The sequence below is a fragment of the Lagopus leucura genome, unplaced genomic scaffold (assembly GCF_019238085.1).
Source record: "Lagopus leucura isolate 7727_CA_CO unplaced genomic scaffold, USGS_WTPT01 Super-Scaffold_100016, whole genome shotgun sequence".
Taxonomy (NCBI): domain Eukaryota; kingdom Metazoa; phylum Chordata; class Aves; order Galliformes; family Phasianidae; genus Lagopus; species Lagopus leucura.
In genome coordinates this window covers 1284611-1312606 of record NW_024962270.1, presented here as the reverse complement: position 1 = coordinate 1312606, position 27996 = coordinate 1284611, and the positions used below count along the sequence as shown (strand labels likewise).

Genomic DNA, 27996 nt, shown 5'->3' with positions numbered 1-27996 from the left:
CTTAAGGAGCTGTTTTGGAAGTGAGTCATTTTACCGCACAGTTCAATCTGCTGTTGCTAGCAGCCGATCATCTGAATAAATGTTTCAAAATAAAGGTTGTCATCTCCTAAAGTAACAGTGCCGTCTTTAAATTCCTCTTGTTGTCTGCTCAAGGATGCCATCTGTTGATAAATAAATGTGTTCTCAGGTTCCTTCCTCCCAGGAGCTGTATTTTGTTGGTAACTTTCACCTATAATCTCTTATTTAGTCAAATATAGAAGAATTAGACATTACTCACTCATAAATGGAAGGCGAAGAAAATTGGATGTGTTTAGTTCATTTGACTGATAAGTAAAGCAACTTAATTTTGAAAAGGGAAGTGTACCTTTCCTGATGGGTGCTGAATAGTTTGCTAGTGCTTTCTACCTTAAAATGGATCTGAAACACAGCCCACATCCAAACACCAAGAGCATGTTATTAAAACAGAATAACAAGCCAAACAAAAACCCATACAGTGCTGTTATTCTCTTCTCATCGCTTATCACGCTTGATAATTCTTCTGCCTGTTGCCTTTGGACATCAAGGATGTGTCAGTGATTCAGATTTTGGTTGAAAATCAGGCATGTTTTAGAGAATAGTCATGCAGTGGTAGAGGCTGTGCTGGGAAACAAAATAGTCTTGCTTGGGCATTCATCTTGTAAAGAAAGCTTGTTAGCTTTGGATCTCTGATTTGTTTTAATTAGATGGACTTTAGGCTTGGTAACATTATGAAATGTACTTTGTAAAAATGAGAAGTATTAGGTTACTTGCATTCTTTCCTGCCCTGAACAGGGAAAGCTGAAGCAGCTAATGAGCTATCACATGATCTACATGATCTTCTGATTTACAGAAGCATCTTGCAGGACCAGGGAAGGCTGTTGAGGGGAAGCAGCTCAGTTTTTCAGGTAGTGTGTTGTCCTATGTCCTATGGCCTGGTGGTTACCAGGCCCATAAATAAATGCATACTGAAATCTGAAGAGCTGATAAGTGTAATTTCTGCAGGTAACAGCAAATTTAACAGCTGAAAATTCTGTGTTGTTGGAAGCCAGTCAGGAGTGCATCTGTCACAGAGAACTTTCTATTACAGTTGGTATACTTGTTCTGCCTCATTACAATGTTGTGTGTGTATTCCTGCCTACCTGTGACATTTCTGAAATCTAAGCATCTTGCTGGTATCCTTCCATCTTCCCAAGTGATGTTATCACATCGGCTCCGTTTTGGATTCCAAATGTTTCCAGCTTGTAACTGCCCTGTTCCAAGTTCCGGACTTAGTTTCACTTTTCTGCACTGATGCACCTGCTCCAGGCTATTGGAATCGTACCTGACAGCCAGGTGGGTGGAGGTGTATCAGCCGAGGATCTGGAAGGGAAGGTTCACTTAGTGTGAATGTGTTAAATCTTCAGATGCTCTCAAAGAGTGAGGATGTCATGTATCAACAAGTCGGCAAGTTCCTCGTATCCCAGCTGGATGAGGGTAGCAAAACCTTTGCAGTTGCTTAGACATGGATTGACATGACTTGGGTGAGTCAGAGTCGTGTGGGAGTAAAGCAGAACACGGGAACAGAAGCAGAGAAGCTTGCGTGCTTTGTAAAGCTGTTCTCTCCTGGCTGGCACAGCATCACTGGCTGTTGTTTGGGCTCCTATCAGCACTTACATTAAGGTTTCTCCCCCTCTTGCTCTGTCCCCCCAGTGATGAGAGAACCAATGTGACTGTTTAATTCTGTTTTCAGGTAATTAAAACTAGGCCTGTGTAGTAAATTATGTAGCTGTCCTACTTGTATTTTGCTCGCAGGCTTTGCCAGGGCATCACTTGTGAACAGGATGTCCCTTTCATTGCGACGTGACAAAGACACTGAGTGGTAATTATATGATGTGTGCTGGCTTTATCTGAAGTTATGCATAGCAGAGTTGGCCAGCCTAACTTGGGAGTGATGAGGAGTGTTCTTTGAGAAGAGGAATTGCCTTGTTCTCTCGACAGTTAAAAGTACTGGGTTACAAGACTTGCAGCCGAGGAACTGGGGGCAAAGGGAGTGACAATGAGTGAATGGGCTGAACCACACTGCTGGATTTTGTGTTAGAAACTGTGTATGACGCATGAAAGCCAAGGTTCAATAATTGTACCTCATTTTGCTTTTTTCTCTTATTTTCCTAATGGTGTATGTGTCTTATAGATTGTATAGCCTTTCCTTCTAGCAGCTGCTTTTCATGCAGTGAGATGTTGGTAACTTGCTTACATTTCTGCATCACTTAAGAAATCAAACAGAAAAAAGGTATGTTTGTGCATGTTGTTGCTTGATTCAGGACGTGAGCCAGAAGACAAGTTAGCAGAAATTTGATGCGAAGCACTCAAAGGGTGCTGCTCTGTAATGGTGCTTATGTAAAACTCCTCTGGTCCAGTAATTGCTGTAACTCTTGGTTTCCCCACAGAGGCTTATTATTCAATAGCCAGTTCTTAATTCAGTGTTTACAGAGACTTCTGTGGCCAATGCTCGTCTTATCTTGAGCTCCTAACCGCATTTTGCTTTGAGTTCAATGCTGACCCTATTGAATAAATACCTGGCGTGTTGCCCTGCCTTTCTGCCTTCCTAATCTGACTGCTGTATCCTGTCCTTTGAGATTTGGGTGGCTCAGCAGAGATTTCCCAGGTGCCTCCAGAATTAATTTTGCCTTCTTTTCATGCTTGCAATATACACTATTCAAAAGCCTCAAAAGCTTCAGCTTTCAAGGATTTAAAGTCATGAAAGCACTGAGTTCACTTGAAATTGCCTTTGATTTACCAGGTCTGCTTTTAGTCCGGGGTTTGAGATTTGGAATCGGCGTTCCATGTGAGTGAAGAAACGCTCTGCTAAACTACAAAAATGTATCTAGTTAGTAGTAGTTCTGGGTGTCTGTAAATACATGGGCAGGGAGGGACAACTCAGGCATGACTGATGGTGCCTGCTTTTTTAAAAACTGTCTTAACACTTCATTATGTGGAATGATTGCATTGCATTTCCAGGCGGTGCTGGAGGCAGTACTCAGCAATGCTCTGTTCAGGTGGCTGTAGTTCCCCATCTCAGTTCTTCCATAAAATGTGCAGTGATGGTGTTCTGCTATCTCTGTGGTTCTTGGAATGTCCTTCAGGTAAACAGACTGCTGTCACAGCACAGTCTGGTGGTGTTTCTGAAGAAAGCCACGCTTTGCACTTCTCGTGCTGTGTGCGTTTTGCAGTGTGAAGGCAAAATAATTACTGCATCTCCAGAAAACCAAGTGCTGAAGTTAAGAATAAGTAAAAGACCTCAATTGTGAGAGCATGTTAGAGCAAAGTTTTAATGTATGTTTCGTCTGGAGATACAGAACTAATTAGACAGTAAGATATACATATATCCAGCTCTTCACAGTGTATATATAATTTTAAAGAATGTATGCAGGCTCATGGGAGGCTGTGTGAGCAAGTGGGGATGCTCATCTGTATCCTGTGCATTGTAAATACCTGAACACGGGCTTGGGTTTATCTGATGCTGACACCAACAAGCTTTCTATTTACTCTTGCAATCTGTGTAATTGAACTTGTGTAGTTCAGACTTACACTGGAAAATTATCACCAGGAGTAATTAACTTGTGGGTCAGACAGACAGATTGCAGAAGTGCTAGGTATGCATCTGGTGAGCCGTCAGAGTCAGTTGTGCAGGTTCTCTATTAGTGTTACCTCGTGCCTACTGCCATTCCCTTTTCCTTCCTCTACCAAAGCTGCACTGCTTTTTGTCTGGGTGAAACTTTGCAGTCTAGAAAGAGTTCTATACTGAAGGCTCAGATGTAATCAAAAGCTTCTTGAAATGGTTTGTGGCTGAAATTCATCCTTTGTGCTTAGCAATATGAATTGTTGGACAATTACAGATGCTACAGAAAGAAGGATTTTGATGGCTAATCCCACAGCTCCGTATGTTGGTCCAGCTGCAGTATTAGTATGTACCTGGATGTCTTTAGTATCCCCTTGCAGTCTGTGGCAATCTGTGCTCAGGGGCCTTCCAGACTGAAGCAGAATGCCCTGTTCTGTAGCTCTAATTTCGTTACTTTTCACATTTTGCTTTGGATTTTTGTGTAGTAAAAAGAAAAAGTTACTGAAAAGCTGCTAGTGTCACAACTGAAGCACGTGTTGTGTGATGCTTCCTCTTTTTTCACCAGACATCTGCTAGTTTCATATGAAGCTTCCTATTTCAGTTAGAGCTGGTGAGTAATTACTCCCTGTTCACCTTTGTCATGCTCGTTGTGACACTTGAGGCTGTTAATGTTTTTTCCTGTGTCTCTGCTGCTGTTACACCCAACCTCCTCCTCCTTTTATGCTCTGCTTCTTCCAGTTCCTTTGCTGTTGAGACAGGGGCAGGTAGCAGAATAGGTTGTGTCTCAAGCTATGGAATGTGGATGGATGTTGCTAGAAAGGAAGAGGGGATGTGCCTAAGGACACTGAGACTGAGCACAAGCTGGTCCAAACAGGTGGCAATGCACAAATTAACCGAGTAAAAAGAAAAATAAAATCATTCTGCATCCCTATCTTACCTGGATGGAGTGAGTTTTCTGGGCTGTCCTGTTTTTCCCATTTAAAAAAAAAAAAGGGAGATTTATGAAAAGTGCATTTGTCTTGTAGAGCAGTTCTTATGAATACCAGAAGGTGGCATAATTGATTTTCCTAAAATACACAGGATGCTACTAAGTTCATGGTAAAGCTGTTGGTCAAATGTTGATCTAAGGAGGGTTGGCCTTCAGAGTTTAAGGGATCTATTTAAAGCTCTATACATCCTGTTCTGTTCTCTAAATGTGAGAGCTGGTAGGATTAATGCTGGCTTTAGATATGAAAGTTTGTGAAGCTGGAAGCACTTTAAAGTGCAGGCTGGAAAGTATTTGTCATAACATATAGGGGAATTCTTTCCCAAGATGTGTTTCTGAATCTTGTCTAAAAATATCCTGTCTTGCATTGATGGGAGAGCATTTTGCTCTGCTGCTTGGCAAGAAGAAGCCAATTCCTGCCTTTAAGTTCTTTGGGTGAACTGCTGCTTTGCAGGAACAAATTAATGATAAGGTAATTCAGTTGTAGGCAGTAGCATTTCTAGGGTTCTAGAAGCAGTAAGTGGGAAGTGTTTGGGGGAGAAAAAAGCACATAAGCATTTAAACATCAAGCTGGAAACGGATTTTCTTTATTTTCATCTGTCAAACTGGATACTTGGTCTTTGCATAGTGTTTCCATGCATGGAGTGAGAAGAGCTTGATGTAATAAGGTGTTAGATGTGGTTATCTAACTTGTGGCTTGCACTGTTAGTCAGAGAAGCTTATTTCTGGAGTAGCAATGCTGTGGATCTCAAGCATCAGTTGGATATATCCTAAAGGTAGGTGATGGAATTCAGAGTTTGAAGGGACGTACTGACAGAGGGAGATGTGGATGGTGGTGGTTTCACAGCAGGACGTGCTGTGTCTGAATAGTGAAATGATTTCGTGTTGTGCTAAACTAGCCCAGAACTTTAGAAGTATTGCATTATATCGTGTTTTTCTCCTTGGCTTCAGCTCCCTCTGGCAGACAAACACCTGAATTACAGCTGCTTTGAGTTAATGCTTCCGAGAAAGGCCAGGCCTGGTTCAAAGCTCGTGCAGTTGCTTGGTGCTGTGTGTGTATGTATCAAAAGACACTTCTTCTGTCAGAAAGCACCTGCTGTGAAGGCTCCTGAAAGCACTGACCTCCAGTTTTCCTTAGGGATGAGATGTTCTGCACATCCAAAGCTCATTGAGGCGCTCCTCTGCAATATAAAACATGCCTGAAAGTGTCACGAAATGAAGATTTATGATTAGGAGACTAAGCTATTTAGTTTGAATGCTTAATAGTGTTTAAAATCCAAACAAGATTAACATTATGAATTTTTCTAAAAACAGCTTTTTGCTGCTTTTGCTGTGTGTGGTTTTCTATGCAGAATGCCTTGACTTGGTCCTAAATTATCTGAGCAGTTATGTTTATGTTGTCACTATATTGGGATGTTATAGCTGCGGAGTTGTTCACTCTAAGTGAATATCCTAAAGCTGTCATTTTAGATTTGTTTCTGGAAGCAAATTCACAGTTTATACATCTGCCCACTGTAACAAACTTGAGTGAGATAAATAATTGGCTCCTTTTGAAACTTTGCCTTGGAAAAGTTCAGCTTGCTTTAAATTATAGTCTTATCAATTCCAATGCAAAATGTAATTGGTACTTTCTTTTCTATATTGAGCAGGGACTTTGGCATTTGATGATGAACGAAATGTGAGTGCATTTCTAAAGCAACTTCGCAATCATTTTTGCGCTCAGTCTTTTATCTTTTGGAGTCCTGTGTTTTTTATCCATCTTAACCATGAAGATTGTGCTTGCTTCTGAATAGAAGAACATCAAACTGGGTTGTTTGGATTTGCTTTCCTTTTCAAACAGGTAGCATATAGGTTATTGCTGACCTAATTTCTTAGGAAGGGTCCTGAACAAATAGCCCAGGGAGGATTCTCCATATATGTTTTGAGAAGAAGTTTTTGGACTCCACCTGCCTTTAACAAATGGGAGGAGTTGATTCCTGGTCACCTATGACTTATATGAAGGGCTTTTTGTATTGTACTGCCTCTGACTCAGCTGGTCCAGCTTCTGTCCTGATCCCACCAGTTCCTCATTCCTTTTAGGTGGAACAATCTAGATGACAGAGAAACTGTTGGTTTTTCATGCTGGTGGGGGAAAGTGCTGATGATAGTGAGAAATCTCTCAGCTTTTTTGCTATGTAAGCTTTCATGCTCCTTTGCATGGAAACAAGCTGAACTTTGAAGCTTGAGTTATTTTATTAAAACTTATATCTAACGTAAGACAGATTGGTGATGTAGTTGATCAGCTCTCTTAATTATCATTTCTTTTGTGACTTAAAGTAAACCAGCAAGCAGCAGTGAAATAACAATGTGCAGCATGGCAGAGTTGCTTCAAGTCTTGCCTAGAATGAGTGTTCCCACTGTTTTCTTGATGTTTTTTTTCTTGGCTCACAGGTTACACATAATGACTCTTAATGGCCTGTAGCATCAGCATCTTTCTCTGAACCTTTTGTCTGTGTCAGTCTTCCCTGAGGGACTTTGGCCTTGGGATAAGGCCTTCAGCCTGCCCACGTTGGCTGTGCAGGATTGCAGGTCAGCAGACTGGATCCATCTATGCTGACAACACAGCAGGAGGTGCTGTGCTCAGAAAGTTGATCTTTTTGTCTCTTAAAGAAATTGATCACTGCTCTTACTGTGTGTTTCTATAGTGACTCAGTCTGCTTTATCCTTGCTTCTCCATGCCTGGCCTTCCAAACAGGGACTGCCTTACATGTGTGCAGGAGGACAAAAACCCATCCTGATTAATGGTAGTAAGGTTTAGAGAATGCAAAATGGCTAATAGCTTCTGTGTAAAGGAAATAAAAAGCCTGTGTGCTTCTATTTCAGAATATTTCTTAAAGACATCAATAGAAACATCACTAACGTCACTTGCAGCTTGCTGTCTGGTACGTGGGATATGTTGTCAATGATTGGTCCTCTGTCCAAGGATCTTTAAAAGGAGCACTTTTAATTACAGAACTGCTTAATATATTGGTGTCGTATCATCCAGTGTGTAAATGTTTGTGCATACTTCACTAAAACAAATTGCACAGCCAACGAACCCTAGCAGCTGTGTGAAATTTACTTCGGAATAAATTCTTTGTAGCCTACAGATTGACTGAGTAAAAACCTTTTGCTTTGGACCAGTTGTTTTCAGGAGGGTCAGCCTGGCTAATGTGCCTGTACATCCAAATCTCTGTGGTGATTTACTAAATATAACCACCTGGGGAAGGTGGCACAGTTCTCTCCTTAAATCACTGTTAATTCAAAACCATTTCATTAGAGCTGTGTGTTGTCAGCAGAATACATGGGCTCAGAGCGAAACTTGGAAACCTCCATTAACTGTTTGGTTTTAACTCCTACTAAAAGGATTTAACACTTATTTTCCTAATAGTTTTATGTAGTTTGCCCAACTGAAGCTGAAGATTTTTGATTTTTGCCTTGCTGTGACCTGTAGCTTGACACCGAGTTGAAATCATGTCTTTGAGTCTTGGAAGTGATTTCCACTACAAGTCTTACCTCTGTTTTTAGAGCAGAGCCCTCTTAAAAAAAAATCTGTGCAGCACTTCTAGAAGTGCTGTGGAAAAAAAAGCAACTTTCCTGGCCAGGAAAGCACGCTTAGCATTGTATTTGCTATTTCTGAGGGCTCTGCACCATCACAAAACTTAGCTGAAACTGAATTACCATTTCTTGGTCCTTCTTGAGCAGTCGTCTCGAGAATAAAGCTAGAGAATTAAAATGAAGTATTTTCTGTGATATTTTGTAAGGTAACTCATTTTCATTTTAGAGGCTGTGTATATCTTCTATGGTGCAATTGCTTCCAGGAGATGTTGTAACTTAAGTCACTGTGGATATCTTGTTTGAGCTCTGGAGTTGTATTTTAATTTTCTTCTGTGTTAAAATGGCCTCATTCAGCAGTATGCGTCAGTTTAATGTGTTGGTAGTTGTAAGATGAACAAAGGACCAGAGCAGTTCCTTCCAATCTGAAATGGAGTTTCTGCCTTTAGCCTGAAGCAAACTGTCCTGGGTTTTAACTGGGGTTAAAATCATTTAAAACAAGCGTTAACTTATTTTTAAAGACTTTGAATCACTTAATTTTCACAGGATCAGGTATGGGGATGAAATATGAAAAGTTCAAAGATGTTTGAAAGACTTTGAGCATCAGCATTGGAACCTCTTTTTTGGCTGTCACCAAGTCCGGAGGTTTATCTTATGCACTGCCAGTAAAAAGCAGTCTAAAGTTAGCAAACGTAATTTGCGATGCAATGAAATATTTCAGCCTTCCTGTCCACGTTTCTAAATGTAAGTGGGAGATGTGCATTGCCCACTCACTGTAGCTTTGAATGTTCTTTATGGTTAAAATGAACACAGGGTTCTGAGAGTTGGTGATGATTTCTCAGGTCCTGCCAGAAAGGGTTTGCAAGACTGGAAAAGCTCCTGTACAGCAGAGCCCTATTTCCACCTAGTGGCTTCAGCTCTCAGATGCACAGCAGATGAATGAAAGGAGGGATGTAAGCAGCTGGCAGGAGCAGAGCAGTGAATCACGTAACCTACAGCAAATGATTTGGCTGAGCAAATGCTTTTAGCTTTTCTTTTTGTACACTTTAAAGAATGAAAAAAAGTTTGTCTTAAAGCTGATGTGCCACTGAATTTTCATCTAGGAGGAAGTTAAGCTAAAGCTGCTTGGTTTTCTATAGGAGGCACATGGCGTTCCAAGATTCAGGTATTCTCAACTGAGTGTGTATTAACAGTGCTGCTGTGTTTGGTCACATCATTCTGTATGTGACTCTTTTTTCTTTGAAAAACCACAAAGGGAGGGAAGTCTGATAGGGAATTCAAAGGTGGTTTAAAAGTTGTGTGGGAAATGCACCTACCCCAGGAATGTGAGCATGCTGTGCTAGAAGAGAATTTGTAGTTTATAATATGGTGCATTTTGCAAAAGGGAGCAAAGGCAATTGTAGCAACAGTGTGCATGTGTTAACATGGGAATAGCTTGGTGTCCTAGGAACACAAGGGAAAGAGGAGGATGGAATGAGAAGGGAGAGAATCACAGAGGGAGCAGTTCCTATGATGGGGAGTAGCCCAACAATGATCAGCACTCACGTAAGTGTTGTTTGCAAGGTTTGCTGTATGGCCTCAATCAATTCCCACCATGTCAACAGCTCAAGACTGTGAATTGGCTCCTTGGGACTTGGGCTGTGGTCTTTTTTCCTTCTTGTGCCACCTGTTGATTTACTTGGAGGAGTTTCCAGCAGCCATGCTTGATGCTGTGCCACTCGGCTTCCTCTCCTGTCTGTCTGTGCAGTGTGGATTTGGAAAGAGCAGCATGGAAATGATTGCTTAAAAAGTAAAGGTTTCTTTCTTGTCTTTTGTATACAACATAAAAGATCAACAAGACACTTGGATAATAAGTAGAATATAACTTCAAGTTTGAAAGAATCTAATATTAAACTTAAAAGCAAACTTGCTTGAAGTCGCACCCCTTAAATGAGGAAATGGTTCCAAGGAGCTGCGCAGTCTGAGCAGTTTTCTGACTCCTGAACTTTAAAATTCATTTAAATGCTGAAGCAAAGCAGAGCTCTGGTTTGCTGCTCTAATGTGGTGTTTTCATAGCACTCACCCAGGAATAACCCCTTCTGCAGCAAGTGGGAATCTCCATGGTGCTGTAATGCTGCTTTTGGCCATCAGGACTGTTGAGTTTGGGGATGAAAGGAGAAGCAATATAATGTGAGGACAGAAAATGTGGTGTTTTCAGGGTTCAGAATAGTATGCTGAGATCTTCTGCTAGGACTCGTTAGTAGGGAGTATTTTATTAGGGAATACTTAACTGATTTGGGACCATTGGGAAGACATTTGATTTATGATGATGTGCTTGTAGGGGATTTGTTTCTCATGTGGTTCCTTTTGAAAGTGAAAGGCATTTGGAGTACCTCGTACTGCTGCTTCCTTCAGATCTGTGCTTTTTGTGCACTGACTGATCAGTAGTGCGCAGTGTTGGGAGCAGATTAAGTCAGGTAGTGCTCAGGTTTTTATACACTTCAAAAAATGTTAACTTTACTGTTACCGATTTCTTTTTTTTTTTTTTTTTCCACTGTAAGGGTTTAAATTAGATTGCTTGTCAACTAGTTTGAAAGACAAACACGGGCAGAAGCATACAAAGGAGAGGAGGTATTGAGCACAAATGTTGCACTCTATGAACAGTGATCTTGTTGACCTTGGGATTGAGGAGCACATCTGCTTTGTGGATGTGTGCTGGTTGACTTGGTGCTAATCAACGTGTGGCAATGACTGTACTGCTAAAGTGGACTTTTTCTTCATCAAAAACAGATACAGATCGTATTAACAGAGCTACTTCTGAAAAGGTGGTGCATGGGTTGGTCTTGTGTCATTCTCACATATTAGCAGTGCTGCAGTTGATAAACGAAATCATAAATTGAATTGTTTGAGTTGCAAGGAACCCTTACAGTCCATCTGGTTCAACTCCTGCACTGAGCAGGGACACCCACAGCTCCATCAATGCTCTGAGCCCGTGACCTTGGGTGTCTGCAGGGATGGGGCACCACCGCTTCTCAGTGCAACCCGTAATGAACTCCTTGGGTTGGGTAGAGCAGGGGGGTGCAGACTTCAGATGACTAGTGGGTGATGGCACTAGCTCAAAATGAAGAAAGAAAACAGCATCATTTGCTTGTTATAAAGGAGTTTGTATGTGATGGTAAATGTAAAAAGGAAATTCACATGCACATTCAAAATCCTGGGGTTTTCTGTATGGTTACAGGACCTGCTATCTGATGTCTTTCAAATGAAGCTTTAGGCCTTCAGTGTAGCAATGCACGACAGGGCGATCTAGCAGTCTGCTCCACATGTGGGCATTTGTGTAATTTGTGGGTGCACAAGTGTGGGTGTTGACACGTGGATGCATACGTTCTACTGGAAGTGTAGGGCTCCTTGATGCTGAAAATGCATACTTGCTGTTTGTGGGACTGCTGTTTCATATTATTCATAGCATATGAATAATCTGTCCTAACTCATGTCCGCGCTGCACTTTTTGAGTAGCAGCTCCTGTCTTAATGCTGCTGATACGTAATTATGAATCCCAGAGAACTGGGTTTGCTCAGTAAGTGGATCTAGCCTTGAATTCATCCTGGGGTGTGATCTTCCTGGATTATTTTAGTTCAGTGCTTGTGGCTATGGTAACAGTTTTAAATGCACAAAACTATTTTTGGGAAACACTTTCAATAATAACCATCAGAAGCAGCAATTATTGCACGGTGACTTCATCCCTCAAACTTAACAATGTAGGTTTCACCTCTGGAAAAACTCATCAGAGTGTTATTAAGCGCTATTAAATTGCTTTAAAAATTAATAGGAATCCTGCTCTTTGTTCTGTTCTTTATTGCTGAGCGGTGCGGCAGGGTGTTGGCTTTTTTGTGATGGGATTAAGCTGTCCTGATGAACAGAAACATTGTCACACTGCACAAAGACTGTTCTGAAATCTGTAGAATAAATGTCTCCAATAGCGCTGCTACTGTCTACAGTGGCCTTAAGCGGGATCTGATATATATTTTTTTTCCTTAAGGGAGGTAATCAATATGGTCAAAGCTTTCTCTTTTTCTTCCTAGAAACCCAATCAGGTTATGGCACAACGCGCTATTAAATTCTCCAGTCCATTTTTAATAGCTCGCCTTCTAAACTCCCCGCTGTCGTCAGCCCCCGGCAGGTCACGGAGTTGCAGAGTGGTCCCTGATGGACACCTGCGTGCCTGGCTGCCTCCCCACTTCTCCAGGCAATGCGTGAGCTGCGGGGCTGGGGGGGCCGGGGGGCGTTCAGGATTAGATTGTTGATAGCGTCCCTCCGAGGACTGCTATTAACAGCACGCCGCTCTGCTTCTGTGCTGCGGAAAGCAGAGTGATATTTCTGTTCCCGTAGCGTGTTGTAAAATGCATGAGATTTTGCTCATCCTCCCTGGAAATGAGAATAGGAAAATGAGAGCGTCCTGAAGCAGAAGCTATTAGAAGAGCGTGCAGAAACCTGCAGCGATTTATGCTTTATTTTGTCTTCCTAGCTATGGATTAGAAGGACTGATTTCTGCAATGGGCTTTTTCCATAATGGCTTTCTTGTATTGTTTGGTCAGAGCTTGCACAGGAGGAAAACAGGCTGCTGAATTTAGTCACTGATCTCTATTAGCCGTGGCCTAAGGCTATGCTGAGATTTATATCCCATTTGTATTGTTGCAGCTCAAAAGAAGAATGTTCAGAGGATGACAAGTGTATTCTGAGTAGGTACGTTGTTTCATTTTTATATGAAACCCATTTTTCTGCTTTCATTGGTCAGAAATGAGGTTAATAGGGAGAGAATACAGTGCAGTGCTGCAGCGTCCCTGTTAAGGTAGAACAATAGCATCAGGGATAGTTCTTTAAAAGAATTAGTTGCTTTTATTAAATAAGGCTGCATTGTGCTGGTGTGCACGGTGCAGTCTTTCTTTTTTTATCCATATACTGCAGTCAGCGCTTCCCTAACGAGGTGGCACTATTGTTGAGTTAGAACGATAGAATCATCGTGTTGCTTTAGGGGACAGCAGGATTTAAAAGGAGATGCCTTGCAGCCCCGTCTTACAGATTGGAAGCATCGGTTTGAGGGCATTGGCAGAATCATTTCCTTGTTCTTAGCAGCAGCCACTGCTGTGTCAGTAGTGTGTGGAATGGAAGTCCTAGTTGGTAGTCTGTTATGGAAACGCTGTTTACTGTTATTGTAGTACCGTGGTGACAACATGCCATTGAAATGGAAAACGAGCTCTCCTGCTATCTGGAAATTCCCAGTTCCTGTGCTTAAAACATCCAGGTCATCGCCACTTTCTCCAGCATACATGTAAGTGAGAGAAATGAGGATATTAAGGTGGGAATTCTTTCGTGAGACTACCCTGTGGCAAAATACCTTGTTATGTATTGAATGACATTGGCACCCAGAATTTTACCTTGTTTTGTACCCTGAGATTTTTATCCTGGATGTCTCATGATGGATGTTGTGTCGAGTCTTTCCCTCTTTGTCGAAACGTAGAGAAATTGTGCAGATCGAGCCAATATTCGTAATATTGTAAATGTTTTTTTTTTTTAAAAGTTCATGTTAATTTGTAGAGCTGAATGGAGAAGTTTAAGGTGTGAGGCAGGCTTAATTTGTGGTGTATATGCTAACATTTCCTCCTGATTAAAGACTGAACGTGGAATCACCTGCTCCGTTGTAGTGCATTTCTGTTTGTGTTCCTCTAAGCAAGAAATCATCTTGTTTTGGTCTTTTATCCTTGCAAGCTGTAGCCTTAATACAGACTGAATGCCTTCAATAATTTTGAAAAACTAAAATAAATGCTTAAAAGAGAAATAGAAATCATTGGTATCTGAATGCTTGTGCACTTTCTCAGTTTGCCCCTGTAAAGTGGATTTACCTAAAGGAGTATTTCAGTGGCCATGAGAGCAGCGTGCTTTGTTTGCCTTGCCAAATCTTGGCGGAGCTTTTGTTCACCTTTTGCTGCCGCAAGTTCTGCGTTAGAATATACAGGTGGCTTTGTTGCCTTCTGTGAAATAAAGCTAAACCTCGGGAAGAAAAACTGCTTGTGCCTTTAAGGAAGCAGCTCTCTCATCATGAGTTGCTACAAGATGCAGAAGTAACTGTGTAGGTGACTTTTGCATTTGGGAAATCCCTATGAAAACCGACTTTCTGATAGTATTGCAGCCTGATAGCTACCGGATTAGTGCTTCCCAGCTTCTAATTCTTTGCTGCAGCTGCTGTAGGGATGTGCTATAAGAAATAGGTTTTCCAACTCCCTGAGCAGGGAATGTTTCTGTCTTAGGATGAATTTTCACGGGAAGGCTTAAAGCATTTATGTCACAGAGTACGTCCAATGTGCTTAAGGCTGCCAGAAAATAAGCTATTGCCAATAAATCGTTGCTTACCGTAGGTGTTTTTTAATGACTAAATGCAAAATACCCAAAGAGTTGTGAGGCTTTGAAAGTCATTTCACGCTGGTAACGTCTTTGGTGTTGTCTGATGTGATTTTAAAACTACAGAACTTGCTAAATGCAAGCAACATCAGAAATAGCCAGGTCTGATCTGTCTGCTGCTCAAACAGAACCCTTTTGTGTGTTGCCTTTAAGTTGTTAATCTAGCTCTGTGCATGCTTCAGCTTTTATGATGGGGATTGTGTAGCTGATTACCTCAATGTGTTGAAAGTATGCGAACAGGTTTAGTGATCAGACGTAACTATATGATGCTGAGCTTATCTGGAGCATGAGAAATATGTGAGCAGCAGCCTTAATCATTTTTTGTAATGACTCCGTGTGTCCGAATGCTTATGGAGATATTTGTTCACTGCCCTGACATCAGCAGGACTCTCAAATGTAGCATCCAACTTATTCATGTGCTTCATAAGGGGGGAAAAAACAAAAGAGAAATGTTACAAAATGGCATCTATTTGATTAGATTGTAGGTGTGGACTGGCACAGCCAACCTTGTGATTTAGACTGATCGGTAACATCAGTGTTGGAATCGTGCTTTTTGTTGCAGAGATGATGCTAAATTTGCTAAGTGCTTTGTGGTACATTTTTCACCTTCACGGCTGTAGGATTTCTCCCCCCAAGTAATGCTCTGCATGCTGGCAAAGGGCTTCTTTCAAGTACGTGCTCAGAAGTGACATGTAAAACAGTGCATCTATGGATGTAAAACATGACCGTAAAACTACTGAATGTACAGATGAACACGTCCACATTTGATAATTTGGATCCAGAATATACAAACCTAAACTGGAACTTTAGTCCCTTTAATATTTGGCAACTTAATGTTAGGGGTTTGTAGTGTGATTTTTGTAATGTAAAGGAGAGAGACCTTAAAGGCTTGGGTTTTGTCATCCTTACTGAAATTCCAATTCTTCAGGTTTTTTCTTGAATTAAAGTTGGCCTTGGCTTGAGAAGCTTCATTCTAGTTCTGATTTATAAGTAACTTATCTAGAGAATAAACCCATTGTCGGGACTCACGGATTTTTATGAGGTCTGTGTACCTGATACCTGAACTCTGCCTTAGTTTCCCTGTACTGGAATGTTGAGCTGTGGCTCTTGAGCACGTTAAGTGCTCAGATGAAGCAGGCATCTATGTACAAAGTACCCCTGTAAAACAGTTAATTGTCCTGCGGGCTGTGCAGCTGGATAAGTCTGACTGCAGTTTCTGCTTTAAAAGTTTGTTCCCAAACTGCAGAATGCGTGCAAAGAGCTTACCTGCGAGAGTCCTCTGCTGCAGGAAACTTGTGTCCAGGTAGTATATGAAATAAGGGACCTGCTGAAGTTGAGCTAATGGATTTGTAGGCAAGTACGTGGTTCTGGTATGGGGAAATCTGCTTTTTGCACTGGGGCTGGTACTGCTTTTCAGGCAGCGGAAGGAGAAGCAACGATTCACCGCTGCTTGGCTGTTGGTTTCCCATAGCTACAGGTATAGTTACAGTTTTAGAGACCTTTCCAGAAAGCCCTCACATTACTCAGAGGGAGAAGGGTCCCTCTGAAGAGAAGCACGGGCAACCTGTCTCCTGGTGGGACTAGTCGCAAATAGCTTGAGATTGCCCCAAGTCCATCAAGAGATCCAGGAACATTTCATAGGGAGAGTCCATATTAGAAACGGACTGCTGGCATGTGACATGGGTATAATGCAACTTGTGATTTGGTGTGAATATTCACAGTATGCAGATATACTTGCAGGCGTGTGCTTTCGTGGAATCCTTTTGCATTTTCTTCTCCAGGGCTTAGAATGCCCTCGGTTGAAATGAGTGCAAAAGCTCTTATAGCAAGTGTACGCTGTGCTGGTGGAAGTGTTTGTGTTTGCTGTTGTGTTGGCTGTGCGGGGATGGGCGCAGGTAGCTCAGTGTTGGTGGAGGCAGGTGAGAAGTTCCAGCAAGTAAATCGGGGGGAAGGAAGTAGTGAATGATGCTAAATGTAGGATTTCTCAGAATTGTAGGTATTTATTGATGGCCGTGTTTTAAAAAACAGGCAATTTAAAAGCAGACAAAAAGCAACAACAGAACGTAGATTGAAGTAAGCAGAAGTTAAGACTGAAAGCTCTAAATTAGAGGACGGCAGGTCAGTGTGGTTATGTATAGCAGCTTTAAGGCGTAATGAAATATGCTCACAAAATACTATTGCTCACAATGTCATCCCCTAATGTCATTTTGTACGTGAGGGACTTACGGAGAATGTTCTTATTCACAGTGGGAACATCATTGAGGCTTGTGCACGTCTTGCTCTTACAGGAATGGAAGAAACCTGGAGATCTGAGTACGGTGATACGCACCTACTAATTCAATAGCAACATTTCAGAGGCAAAAATAGTAAGAAATAATTCAATAGTAGAAATGAGGATAATGGGAACCTCTGTAATCCTATTTTGAGTCAAAACATTTTCTGGAAAACTAAATGTTGATTTGAGTGTTCTTTGTCCTCGACGTGCCGTATTTAAAAATAAGTGAAATTGAATTAGAAGAATCTCCATGTGAAATAATGTCTAAATTTAGTGCCATCTATCCTTTTCTGTTGAGCAGTGTTTTGATATTTTTAAATGGAAGCTGTTCTTTAGATGCATTTTCATCAATGACTGATGGTAAGAGAAGTAAACAAATGCAGTGGCACAAAGATATCCTTATCAGAAGGGTTGTTGCACAGTATTTCCATCCCGAGTGGTCTGGTTTTGAAATGTGTTCGAATGGATACGCGGTGCATCAATGGAAGTCGGTGTGCAGAAAAGTAGAATGAGTTCTTAATGCTCCGGAGCAATCAGTGTTGGTTTTAGCTGCTTATGTAGGTTAATGCTTTTTGTGTTGTTTTTTCCTGAATCTCTGATTTGCTCTGCAGTGAGCTCTTTGAATCTGTGCTGTGCAATGATATGCTTAAACAGGGCAAGGTGTGTGTGTGTGCATAATTCAGAGTCCGGGTGGCTTTTGTGACCACATTGTGTATCTACTGCCTCAATTGGGCATCTGTAGCAAACCCTTCTGCTGGGCTCTCGCCTATGTTTGACAGACAGTGCTCCATTCACACCAAAGCAAAGATTCACTCACCTTTGGCAAGATTTCCACTCCAAGCAATTGTTTCCTGGCTGTTAGGTCAGTCAACCCAAATACTGCTTAGAAATGATCCAGTTGAAGAGAGGAGGTAGGGTTTGGAAGAGGTTTGCTCTGTAAATGGAAGGCTACTTTTAATCCCAGTACGTAAACTTCTCTTAATCTTATTTTTGCTTTTAAAATGGGTATTTCAGTAAGTTAATTCCAAGTTTGAAATGTAAAACTTCATCATAATAATAAACTGGCAAAACAAAAGAGAAAGTGGTTGTCATGAGGTGTCTTAATGCTACTGATGCTTTTCTGGACAGATCTTCAGAGGTGATTCCGTGACTTAAATGTTCCCAGTTGCCTTCTCCTTCCATGTAAACTTGCAATAACGGCATTGTGCTGTGCTGAATCACTTCCACTGAATTATCTGGAATATATTATTTGACCTGTTCGTCTGGAATACCACATCTGCCACTATGTTGTTTTTGCCCTGATTTTATTATTGTGGGGAAAACCTTGCTGTGCAGTTGCTTTATATTTGCTGCAGCGTTGTGCAGTAGTTTCTGTTGAGTGTGGATGGGGATAGCTGTGTGTTTCTGTAGAGAGCACATGGGGAATAGTGGAGTCTTAAAATAACAGAGTTCTGATTGAGATTAGTGGGGTTCATGTGTGGTTAGAGCACTAAAATGGAAGTGCATGTTCATAGCATGGCTGTAATGTTTAGTCCAGCAGTGACTGAGACTGTTGCAATATGTGCTGTGAAAATGAGTTTCTATCCTTTATCCTGGAATTGACAAGTACCCCACAGCTGTTATCTGTGCTTACATTTAAACTCTTAAATAATGTGGGGGGAAAACAATTTGCAATTCCAACCTTAAAACAAAACAAACAAAACACCAAGCCAGCCAAACACAAAAAGCTCCAGTCTTCCCAGGGGAAATGTAGTCAAGCAATACTAAACAGCTGTGAGAAGTGACAGCAAGAGGAGTGATAGAAGGTCCTAGGCAGAAAGAGCAAGGGTTAATTAGCAAGTCATGATGTTGGAGTATTGGGTATTAATTTGCTGGCCTCGAAGCACTCAGGTTTATCCTCTGTAGCATAAGGAGAACAACCAATCTGTGACAGAGAACAAGGATGGGAGTTGTTGCAGGGATACGGTGGAATATATATGTATTTTTTTTATCACCAAAGCTTAAATGTGCAGGTGCCACTGTAAATACGAATGGGTTTTAGTCCATTAGCTTTACTTTCATTCTAAGGGACCATTCTGCTAATTTAATGATTTCTGTGTATATGAAAACTAAATTTAATGACATCGGGCAGAATGGTGCATGCAGAATAATTTCAGTGTTTCCTGTAATGTGCAGTAAACATTAAGCTGTGCAGACAGAATTAGGGCTTACATTTCTGATACTTCAGACCAAACGTGAAGGGCAGGGGCAGGATGTGTCAGTGCAGCATAAAATATGAAGCCTCTGAGTCACTGAATTCTGCAGTTTTGATCAAGGACATAAAATAGTTCTTTAGAAAAACTACAAAGCGTGTGTATGTGCTTTGCTTTCTGTTTTTTAATGGTGGGAACCAATGCGCTAAGACCAACTTTGGCAAAATGTCATTAGAGAGACATTGTAATTTAGCATTGTTAAACAATGTCTGTGAATTTCAGCTATCAATGGCTCAATGAATGCAAACCCTTGGTCAGATAGATAAACGTGGATGTGGCACTAAGGCTCCTGGGGTGGCTGCGTACTGCGAGGAACAAAAGCTTTACCGCAATGACTGAGCCAAATATTGCTTTGTTTCTGTGGAAAGCATGTTTGATTTAACCAGTGGGCTGTAATTATTCAACAAACAGCTTGAGAGCTTGGATAGTTTTTAGTTGTTGAAGAAATAATTTTGTGGAGAATGTTTTCGGTCTATGTATGCAACTTGGAAAATGAGACCTAAGCAGTTGCTCAGTCCTTTACTGACTTTGTGGGACCTGATTTAGTGCTGGCCTTTGGTCCCAGCTTGGCTTTATGTCAGGTAACACAAAAATGCTCACAGAGATGTTGGGATTACCCTTACTTCCATGTCCCCTGTTCTGCTTGGTTCCATTGGCACTCGGTACGGCAATGGCAGCTTTCATTGCCTGAGTGTTCCCAGTGCTTTTGTTGGTGTCTGCTGACATCGTGTGCTTGTGCCATGCTGTGTGCATCATATCAGGGTGATGGTGAGATGTGTTGAAGTCCAAATGGCATTGTTTGGCACATACTTTCTGTTCTTAAAAAATAAATACTGGGAATGGCTCGATTTCTATGCTTTTGTCTCAAAGTTTATTAAAAACTTTATCTCTAGAATAGCTGAAGTAGATTCTCTTGAGCCTGACTGGTTAGTGAGGTTCTGTCGGAGCCATTCTGGGTGGTTTCATACTTCTGGTGATGGTGCTTGTAGAACGGCATGGACTGCTTTGCTTCCCTGATTCGTGTCAGCCTCAGATGCGGTCTAAATCTGTGGTGAAAATGTTGTAGAAGTAGGTAGTGCATATCGCTCAGTGAGAATTTGCTTTTTCTAAAAACATGTGAGTTTTCTTTCTACAGAACTGATTCACTGTTTTCCTTATGGTAGGCTTGCTCTTATATATTTCCTACAGCTTTTTCCTTGCTGTCGTAGCTTGCTTTCTCTGGCGGTTATCCCAACAGCTTTTCTTTGCAAAGACCTGGTGTGCAGAAGGAGCAAGGACAACTGCACATTGAAGCAAAGTTTTCTTGCTGTGCAGCTGGGCTGGGAGCAGGAGCTGCTCATTGCTATGTACGTTTCATGTGTAACTGTGCCCAAGCTGCAATAAGAGCCGGGGATGCACCCACCTCTGCTTACTGCCCTTCAGCATGCATCCATGAGCTGTCCTTGTCATTCTTTTGCTGGGTTTGGTGGGTTTGGAGTCCTTTATCCTACTGAGAGTAATATGCAACTTCTCATGGTTTGTTTTGCTACACAGAAACTGTTTTTCTGCTCTCATCGTGCAATATTATACTATTAGGGAGCAACCTGATTTTAAAGGAAGGGTGGAGAAATAAATGCAGGAGCATCTATTTGTTTAATTCAATATTTGTTTAATTCAAGAAACAAATTCAAGCTTTGTACCTTTGCTCCTTGAACGTAGATTTCAAAGAACTCAGGATAGTACTAAACAAATATTGAAGTGTTCAGCTGTTAATGCCCTTCTAACTTAGAAAGGTCAGGAATAAAACCAAAGATATTGCAATATCTTAAGGTGTGAGTGGTGCTGCACCAACTGCTGTAACTACTGTTGAAGATGGCAGCCATAGCAGTGACAGTGTGGTGTTGATTCATTGGGGTAAAGGTTTGCATGTTCTGATAGCAGCAGCCCCTTTCAGGTGAGCAGCGTGAAAATGGAGTTTGGAGAAATTATGTCAACTGGATGAGTACAAGTGCTCCTTGTATGTCAGCTGCTAATTCATCCATTGAAATGATGGCTTTTAAACATGCATGGCAGGTCATTTTGTAGATCCTTCCAGTGCTGTTCTTGTGTTTTTCCTACTTCCAGGTGTTCAGCTGCAGCAGAGGGTACAGAATACAACACTGATTGCCCTATGCCACGCATAGTAATAGATTTGAACATTCTTGATGGTTTGTCAACCTGACCCCCCAGAAAAGTGCCTTTTGTCTTTCTCTTTTGGCTGAGCTCATGCTCAATGCAAGCTTGCATTCCTTGTGCTATCTTTGTGATATTTTCTGTTAAGAAATAAATAGCAAGCTGATAAAGAGTTACTTTTACTGGGTTGTGGATACCACCAAGGAATGAAGTTAGAAACTCTTCTTTAGAAATAGGAAAAAAACTGAGATGTTGTAGTGGGGGACAAGTGTGAAAGTTATTTATTTACCAGAATAAAACATGTCCTGAAGCTGTGTCACTAGAGGATTCAGAGTAGAAGACATGTGGAGTACAGTGACAGTGTAATTTGTTTCTCTTTGTTAGACTGATTTTAGAATCACAGAGCCACAGAATTGTAGGGGTTGGAAGGGACCTCCAGAGATCATCGAGTCCAACCCCCCTGCCAAAGCAGGTTCCCTACACCAGGTCGCACAGGTAGGCATCCAGGCAGGTCTTGAACATCTCCAGAGAAGGAGACTCCACCACCTCCCTGGGCAGCCTGTTCCAGTGCTCTGTCACCTCACTGTGAAGAATTTCTTAACGGAATTGTTATGAGTTTATTTGATACAGTGCTGCCATTATCAGTTATGTTCATCGAGCTCCTTGGTGGCATGTAACATGTTAGAGAGCTCCTGTGTTCATTATTTCTGGAACTGGAGCGTCTGTTCATAATGGAAAATCAGAAAGACGGGTGACATGTAAGTTTTTTTGGAGGACTATGTATACAAAGCAAAGAATTACTATATCTAATAGTATAGAAGAGTTTCATTGTATTTACTGGGCTTGTCATTAATAGATTCATTACCAAAATACACGTACAGCTGCATGCAGAGCAGCCCTGTACCACTCCGTATCTTTGACAGATCATGAAATAGTAAAGATCTCTACTGTTATAGGAACGTCTTAGCATGAAGTAGAACAAAGTTCTATTGCTGAATGCCATGGTATTGGCGCATGCCAGAAGTGATGCTGGGGTGCACTCAGCCCTCATCGAGCCCCCACCTTGATCCTGTGATTAAAGAGTACTGTGGGATTTGAACTTTTTCTCCACTGAGGTGCTGAGGTGTGATTGCACAGAAGCAGCATACTGTGCTCTGAAGAAGTCATTGTGGATTCATGTGTTTGCAGTAGTTCAACAGCATTACCAGTATTTTTTTGTAGCTTTACATTTGGTTTGGCCGTCTTTCCAGTTGCTGATTGCACACCTGGAGTATTTAGATACGTTGTTCATCTAGTAAAAGGTGAGAAATTATACCTTACAGGGAATAAATGGAGTTAGTGGGCACTCCAGGTCTTGTTATTTGTTTAAAATGGTGAAAAGCAAAGTAATTGTCATTCAGATTGACAGGGGCAATGGAATTAGGCTGTGTAACGTCCATAGAACACACGCTGCTTTGCATATTTCATTGCTACAAAATTATCAGTTGGAGGATTAACTTGGAGCCATGAGAATGCAAAGCATGCTTGGTTACACTGGCATAGGAAAGAGCTTGAAAGAGTTGGCATGAGGTTTAAACAAAAACAAAAACAAACCAAAACACAACTCCTGAATGACAGCTTCTTCTGTGATAGCAACTAATTAACCTCTTGTGGCTTTTCCTGAACTGCTGAGAGACTGCAGCAAGTCAGGAAGCTGCTCTGCTTTGCTGTTGCAATGCTGATGCTGTGTGCTGAACTCCAGCATCCCCTCGTTCTTAATGCTTAAAATTGAAAAGCCCATCCAGAGCAATTGTATGCATTGAAAGTGATGCAATGTCCACATTTACAGCTACTGGTGGATTATCAGTACGTCTTGTTGCAGGGCTAGCTGCCTCCTCCAACTTTTTTAACCCCAATTAAGAATGCTACAGCTGTTCTTCTTGTTTAATGACTTCTATTGATCAGAACAATAGAATTAATTGGAAAATGAATTAGCTTTCTTTTTTGGTAGTATGCTTTATTGTGATATACTGTGCTTGCAATAAAGTACCAATCAATATATTTACATTCATTATGCTCTAATTAATTATAGTGCTTAGCAGACCTATGTTAATGAATATAAATAATGCCTGTGGTGGCAGCATGCAAATGTGACAGATGTATGTACTGTGTTTTAACTGGGAATTCATTGGGATATGAACAACGTTACCCGTGTGTTCTGGGCATGAGTGGTGGAGATATTACTGAGGATTCACTTTACAGCCCTAAAACTGAAGTTTTATTCTGAATAGTCGGAAATTTCTTTTGAAGGACAGTTTTAAATTCATCTTATTTGTGAGGCAGGACTTGTTTCTGTTGCTTTCTATATTGGTATCACGCGGTATGGAAGAGCTCATGCATTTTTACTTCATCTTACAAAGATGGATTTCTGACCTTACATGTGGATAAGTGTTAACACTGGTGCAGTGCCAATGACGTGCTCCTAATTTCTGGTTGCTCTGGGAACAACTGCCCACAAATGTCACAGCACTTGGATTCAGGGGATCAGCTGTTGGATGGGTCTTTAGGAGTGCTGCTAGTACTTCAGCATAGACTGTATCCCCTCTGTTGGCTACGCAGCAGTAACAAGAGGTCGCATGCTATAAGGAACCTCATTAGGACAAAGCAGTGGGAGTTTTATCATAGAATCCTAGAATGGCCTGGGTTGAAAAGGAGCACAATGCTCATCCAGTTCCAACCCCTGCTGTGTGCAGGTCACCAACCAGCAGACCAGGCTGCCCAGAGCCACATCCAGCCTGGCCTTGAATGCCTGCAGGGATGGGGCATCCACAGCCTCCTTGGGCAACCTTTCCAGTGCCTCACCACCCTCTGTGTGAAAAACTTCCTCCTAATATCCAACCAAAAGCTCCCCTGTCTCAGTTTAAAACCGTTCCCCCTCGTCCCATCTCTATCCACCCAATATTTCTTTTTAGAGATTCACATGAAATGTAAGAAAACAATGTACCCAAGTTTAGAACAAGGCTTTTAGAGCCCCTTCATAGAACAGCTATCAGATGTGACGTTTCTGAGAGGTCTTTCAAGAGCAAATATAGTGACATTCATGCCAGGTGACTGGTTCCTCTCCACCCATGCTCAGACATCTCCTAATGCGACTTCATATTCCTTCTCTTAGAAAGACATCCAAATTTAAAGGCTAGATGTCTCTTGATATTGTTAGAATTTCCTTGATGAGACTGTAGTCAAGCTTAAAAAAAACAACCAACAAAATGCTGTAGAACAAAGTGAATTTAGGTCATGAGCAACTGCTTTGCTGCTGTATTACGTTGTATGCGTTTATTGTGTTGCAAGGGACTTGGAGAGCACTTTGAATTAAAACACACCTTGTAGTTTTTTTTACATCACTGTCTGGATTTATGTTACAAATACGATGATTTGGTTTCAAACAGAACTGAATTGCTTACTGCAGTACATCTGTGCTGATGAATTTTCTTAGATGTCTCACTACTGGGTTGCTACACTGCAAGTCGAAGCTATCTGGATGTGCCATTGTTCCTACAATCTGTTTTGTCTGTATGCATAAAGTCTCCCTGTTTCAAACCCATGTGTGCTGTGGAATGGTGAATTTGTATGGATATGTTTTTTGTATCTAATGTAACCATGGGTTTGAACAAAGCACAGCGGTGCTATCAAGAACTCTAAAGTTTCAGAAATGCTCTCTGTAGGCAATGTACCCGAACAAGTTGGGGGGAATAGCTGCTCAAAAAGAAAGCAAACACTTTGTTTTTCAATTGCAGACTCTCATGTCATCCTTACACAGCAATCCCAATCAAAACTGGGAAAGAAACCCAAATAATTCAAACACGTTCTTGTCACTTAAAGTAATTTCTGAAACTAGCTTGGAGGCCAGTGTGTTTACCTGCATGTTTAAAATCTGGGAAATGTTTTGCATCTGAGATTTGCAGCATTTATTTTAAATTGCTATGAATATGTGTTGAAACATGGAGTCTTTATTAATAATTAAACCACTAATCCACAGACGGGAGAATTTTCTTTGCTAATTAATACTGTGTATATATGCATTAGACTGGTATGCATGCTAATAGGTAATGTATTAGCTTAAAGAATTCATGGGAACTAGTAACATTTCTGGAGAGGAAATTTATTTACGTTTTATAATAATTACAGGTTAGGGTAATTAGAATCTCATATGCATATCTCTATGTAAATCCAATTTACATCACAAGATGCAAGTGGAAGGCTAATAACAGAGCTGTAATCCTTAACAGTTCTACTTAAATTAGTCCTTTCCATCTGAATTTGGGCAATAATTACTTAAAATCAAAATGTGTGACAACTTCACACAAGCAAATCTTAAATTAAGGTTATGAAGTGGTTGCCTCTAGTAGCAAAACTCTGAGTATTGTGTCCTGAAGGATTTCTTGTTGTAGTAGCTTACAGCTGAGACTCTATCAGTTATTTGCTATTATTCATGTGTGAGTGAGATGATGTATGCCATAAGAAGCAATTCACTGAACTTTAATGTTATATTTAATGTTTGAATCTTCTAACTTTGCTCTGCAATCTGATGCAATAGTTGATTTTGAAAATGGAATGGGACTCCTGCAAGCATCATAAAATACTGGGAGAACGCATGGAAATAAGTGTGCAAGGCTCTTAATGTGGGGGAGGGGACCAGGATTTATTGCCTGTAAATAAGCTTTTTGAAACGATGCTGTGTAGGTATTTCAATTCCTTAGATGAGCTGGCGAGGACCGAAAAGAATCGATTCTGTTGCCTGCTGGTTTTCATGACCTATTGCTTCGGTTCTGTTTCTTGTCATCCCAGAGGACTGTGTTTGTAATGCGAAAGAGCACTTAATGAAAATACGAGTTTGATCGTAAGATCTCTCTTTTCTCATCTTAGATCTCTGGTGGAAGAGGAGGATCCTCATATGAAAGTATCTCTTGGTAGCAGCGATATGGGCGTCTCTGCCCATCTGCAGTCTTCGAAGACAGGGACCACGAGATTTTTCACCAGCAATACTCACAGTTCCGTGGTGTTACAGGTAATTGTTTGTGTCAGTACAGATACACACTGAGAATTTTGGATGCTCTAAAGAATACCTGTGCTCAACAACCTTCCCCATACCTGTAACTCCTAAGAAGTCTTTAAAGCATGTTGGTGTGCTGTGCTGGCGGTGCCTGTGAGCAAGCATCGCTTGTAATTTCTTTTCCTGCAAGTTAAAGGTTGCAGTTCTAGGAATCTTTAGTGACTACTCTATTTTCATAGTCTCTAAGTATATGCTACAAGCAGACTTTTTAAGCATTACCTATGTAATTTTAAAGGCACAGGCTTTCCTTAAGATATCTTAACTCTTAAATGACGTGAGGTGAGGCCAAGACTTCTCCAAGTGTTGAATCTAAAAAGACAGTATTTGCCTTGCTAGTACGAGAAAAATGTCTGATGACGTGCCTGGTTGAAGGGAATCATTTTGTTGGAGCTTCTATTCTGTAGTACGTGAAGGAAGCCGGTGTTCCATGCACCTTCCAGTGTGCCCAGCAGGGTATGTCTTTAGAGGAAAATTTTACTTTAAAGTACTGCTGCAGACCACTTCCTTTTCTATTACAGTTAGCTATTTTCAGTAATTTGGAGTAGACCAGCTCTTTTCGTAGTTTTTGCCTTGTAAACTTTGCTAATAAATTTGATAAGCAGTGAACCAGATAGCAGCTTTCCTTTCAAGCTTTGGTATTTTACAGTCTCTTAATTGGTGGAACACTTAAAGTGGCATGGAGCAGATTTGTATCTAGAGTGCACGTGTGTCTGAACTGCACAGGTCAAAAAAATACGAGTGCCTGCCTTCAAATAACTGTTAGAACATATGTTTTCAAAACAAATTCCTTCCTGGAAATACCTTAATTAACTGAATAAAGCAACTTTCTAAGGCTCAGGGTACTTTGTAGTCTTCAACCTCTTATAGAAAATGTTCTGGTTAAGCTTTCAATGAATAATTCTCGTTGAATATATTACATCTAATTATTGTAAAATGACAGCTTATTCCTCAGTGATTTTCATTTTGGTACTACAATACATATGTAAATAAAATGAAACTAATATTTACATAAGGAAAGAAGTTAGTTCCTGCTCTCCTCTCAAATCAAACAGCTGCTTTGCATTGTGCTCTCCTTGCAGGGTTTTGACCAGCTGCGAGTAGAAGGTTTGCTATGCGATGTGACCCTGGTTCCAGGAGATGGTGATGAGGTGTTTCCTGTCCACAGAGCAATGATGGCTTCTGCAAGTGACTACTTCAAGGCCATGTTCACAGGTGATTTTTATTTTGATGTTCATACAAGTTTGAGATCATTCAAATCCTATCAAAACGATCTTATAAACTTACCTGCATGTCTTTCTCAGGAGGAATGAAGGAACAGGACTTAATGTGCATCAAGCTTCATGGTGTCAACAAAATAGGCCTGAAGAAGATCATTGATTTCATTTATACTGCAAAGCTTTCCCTTAACATGGACAACCTTCAGGACACTCTGGAAGCTGCCAGTTTTTTGCAGATTTTACCTGTTTTGGACTTCTGTAAAGTGTTTCTTATCTCTGGGGTAAGACTTGCTACTTGTAGTTCACACTTATAAAAGCTGTTTACATTTTAGATCAAGAACTGTGGCATTATAATACTTGAACTCTGTTTCACCATTGTTTAGAACTTGAATTCACAGGATAA

General features: G+C 41.0%; 1 protein-coding gene across 4 annotated transcripts in view; it reads left to right on the top strand.

The window, feature by feature from the left end:
* The window catches only part of KLHL13 (kelch like family member 13), a 67258-nt gene that overhangs the window by 22285 nt on the left and 16977 nt on the right, over window positions 1-27996 (top strand). For all 4 annotated transcript variants that reach the window (XM_042876652.1, XM_042876653.1, XM_042876655.1 and 1 more), the window contains 3 exons: window positions 26190-26331; window positions 27456-27588; window positions 27678-27874. In XM_042876652.1, coding sequence (XP_042732586.1) covers window positions 26190-26331; window positions 27456-27588; window positions 27678-27874 — 472 coding nt within the window. The remainder of the gene's footprint in view (window positions 1-26189; window positions 26332-27455; window positions 27589-27677; window positions 27875-27996) is intronic.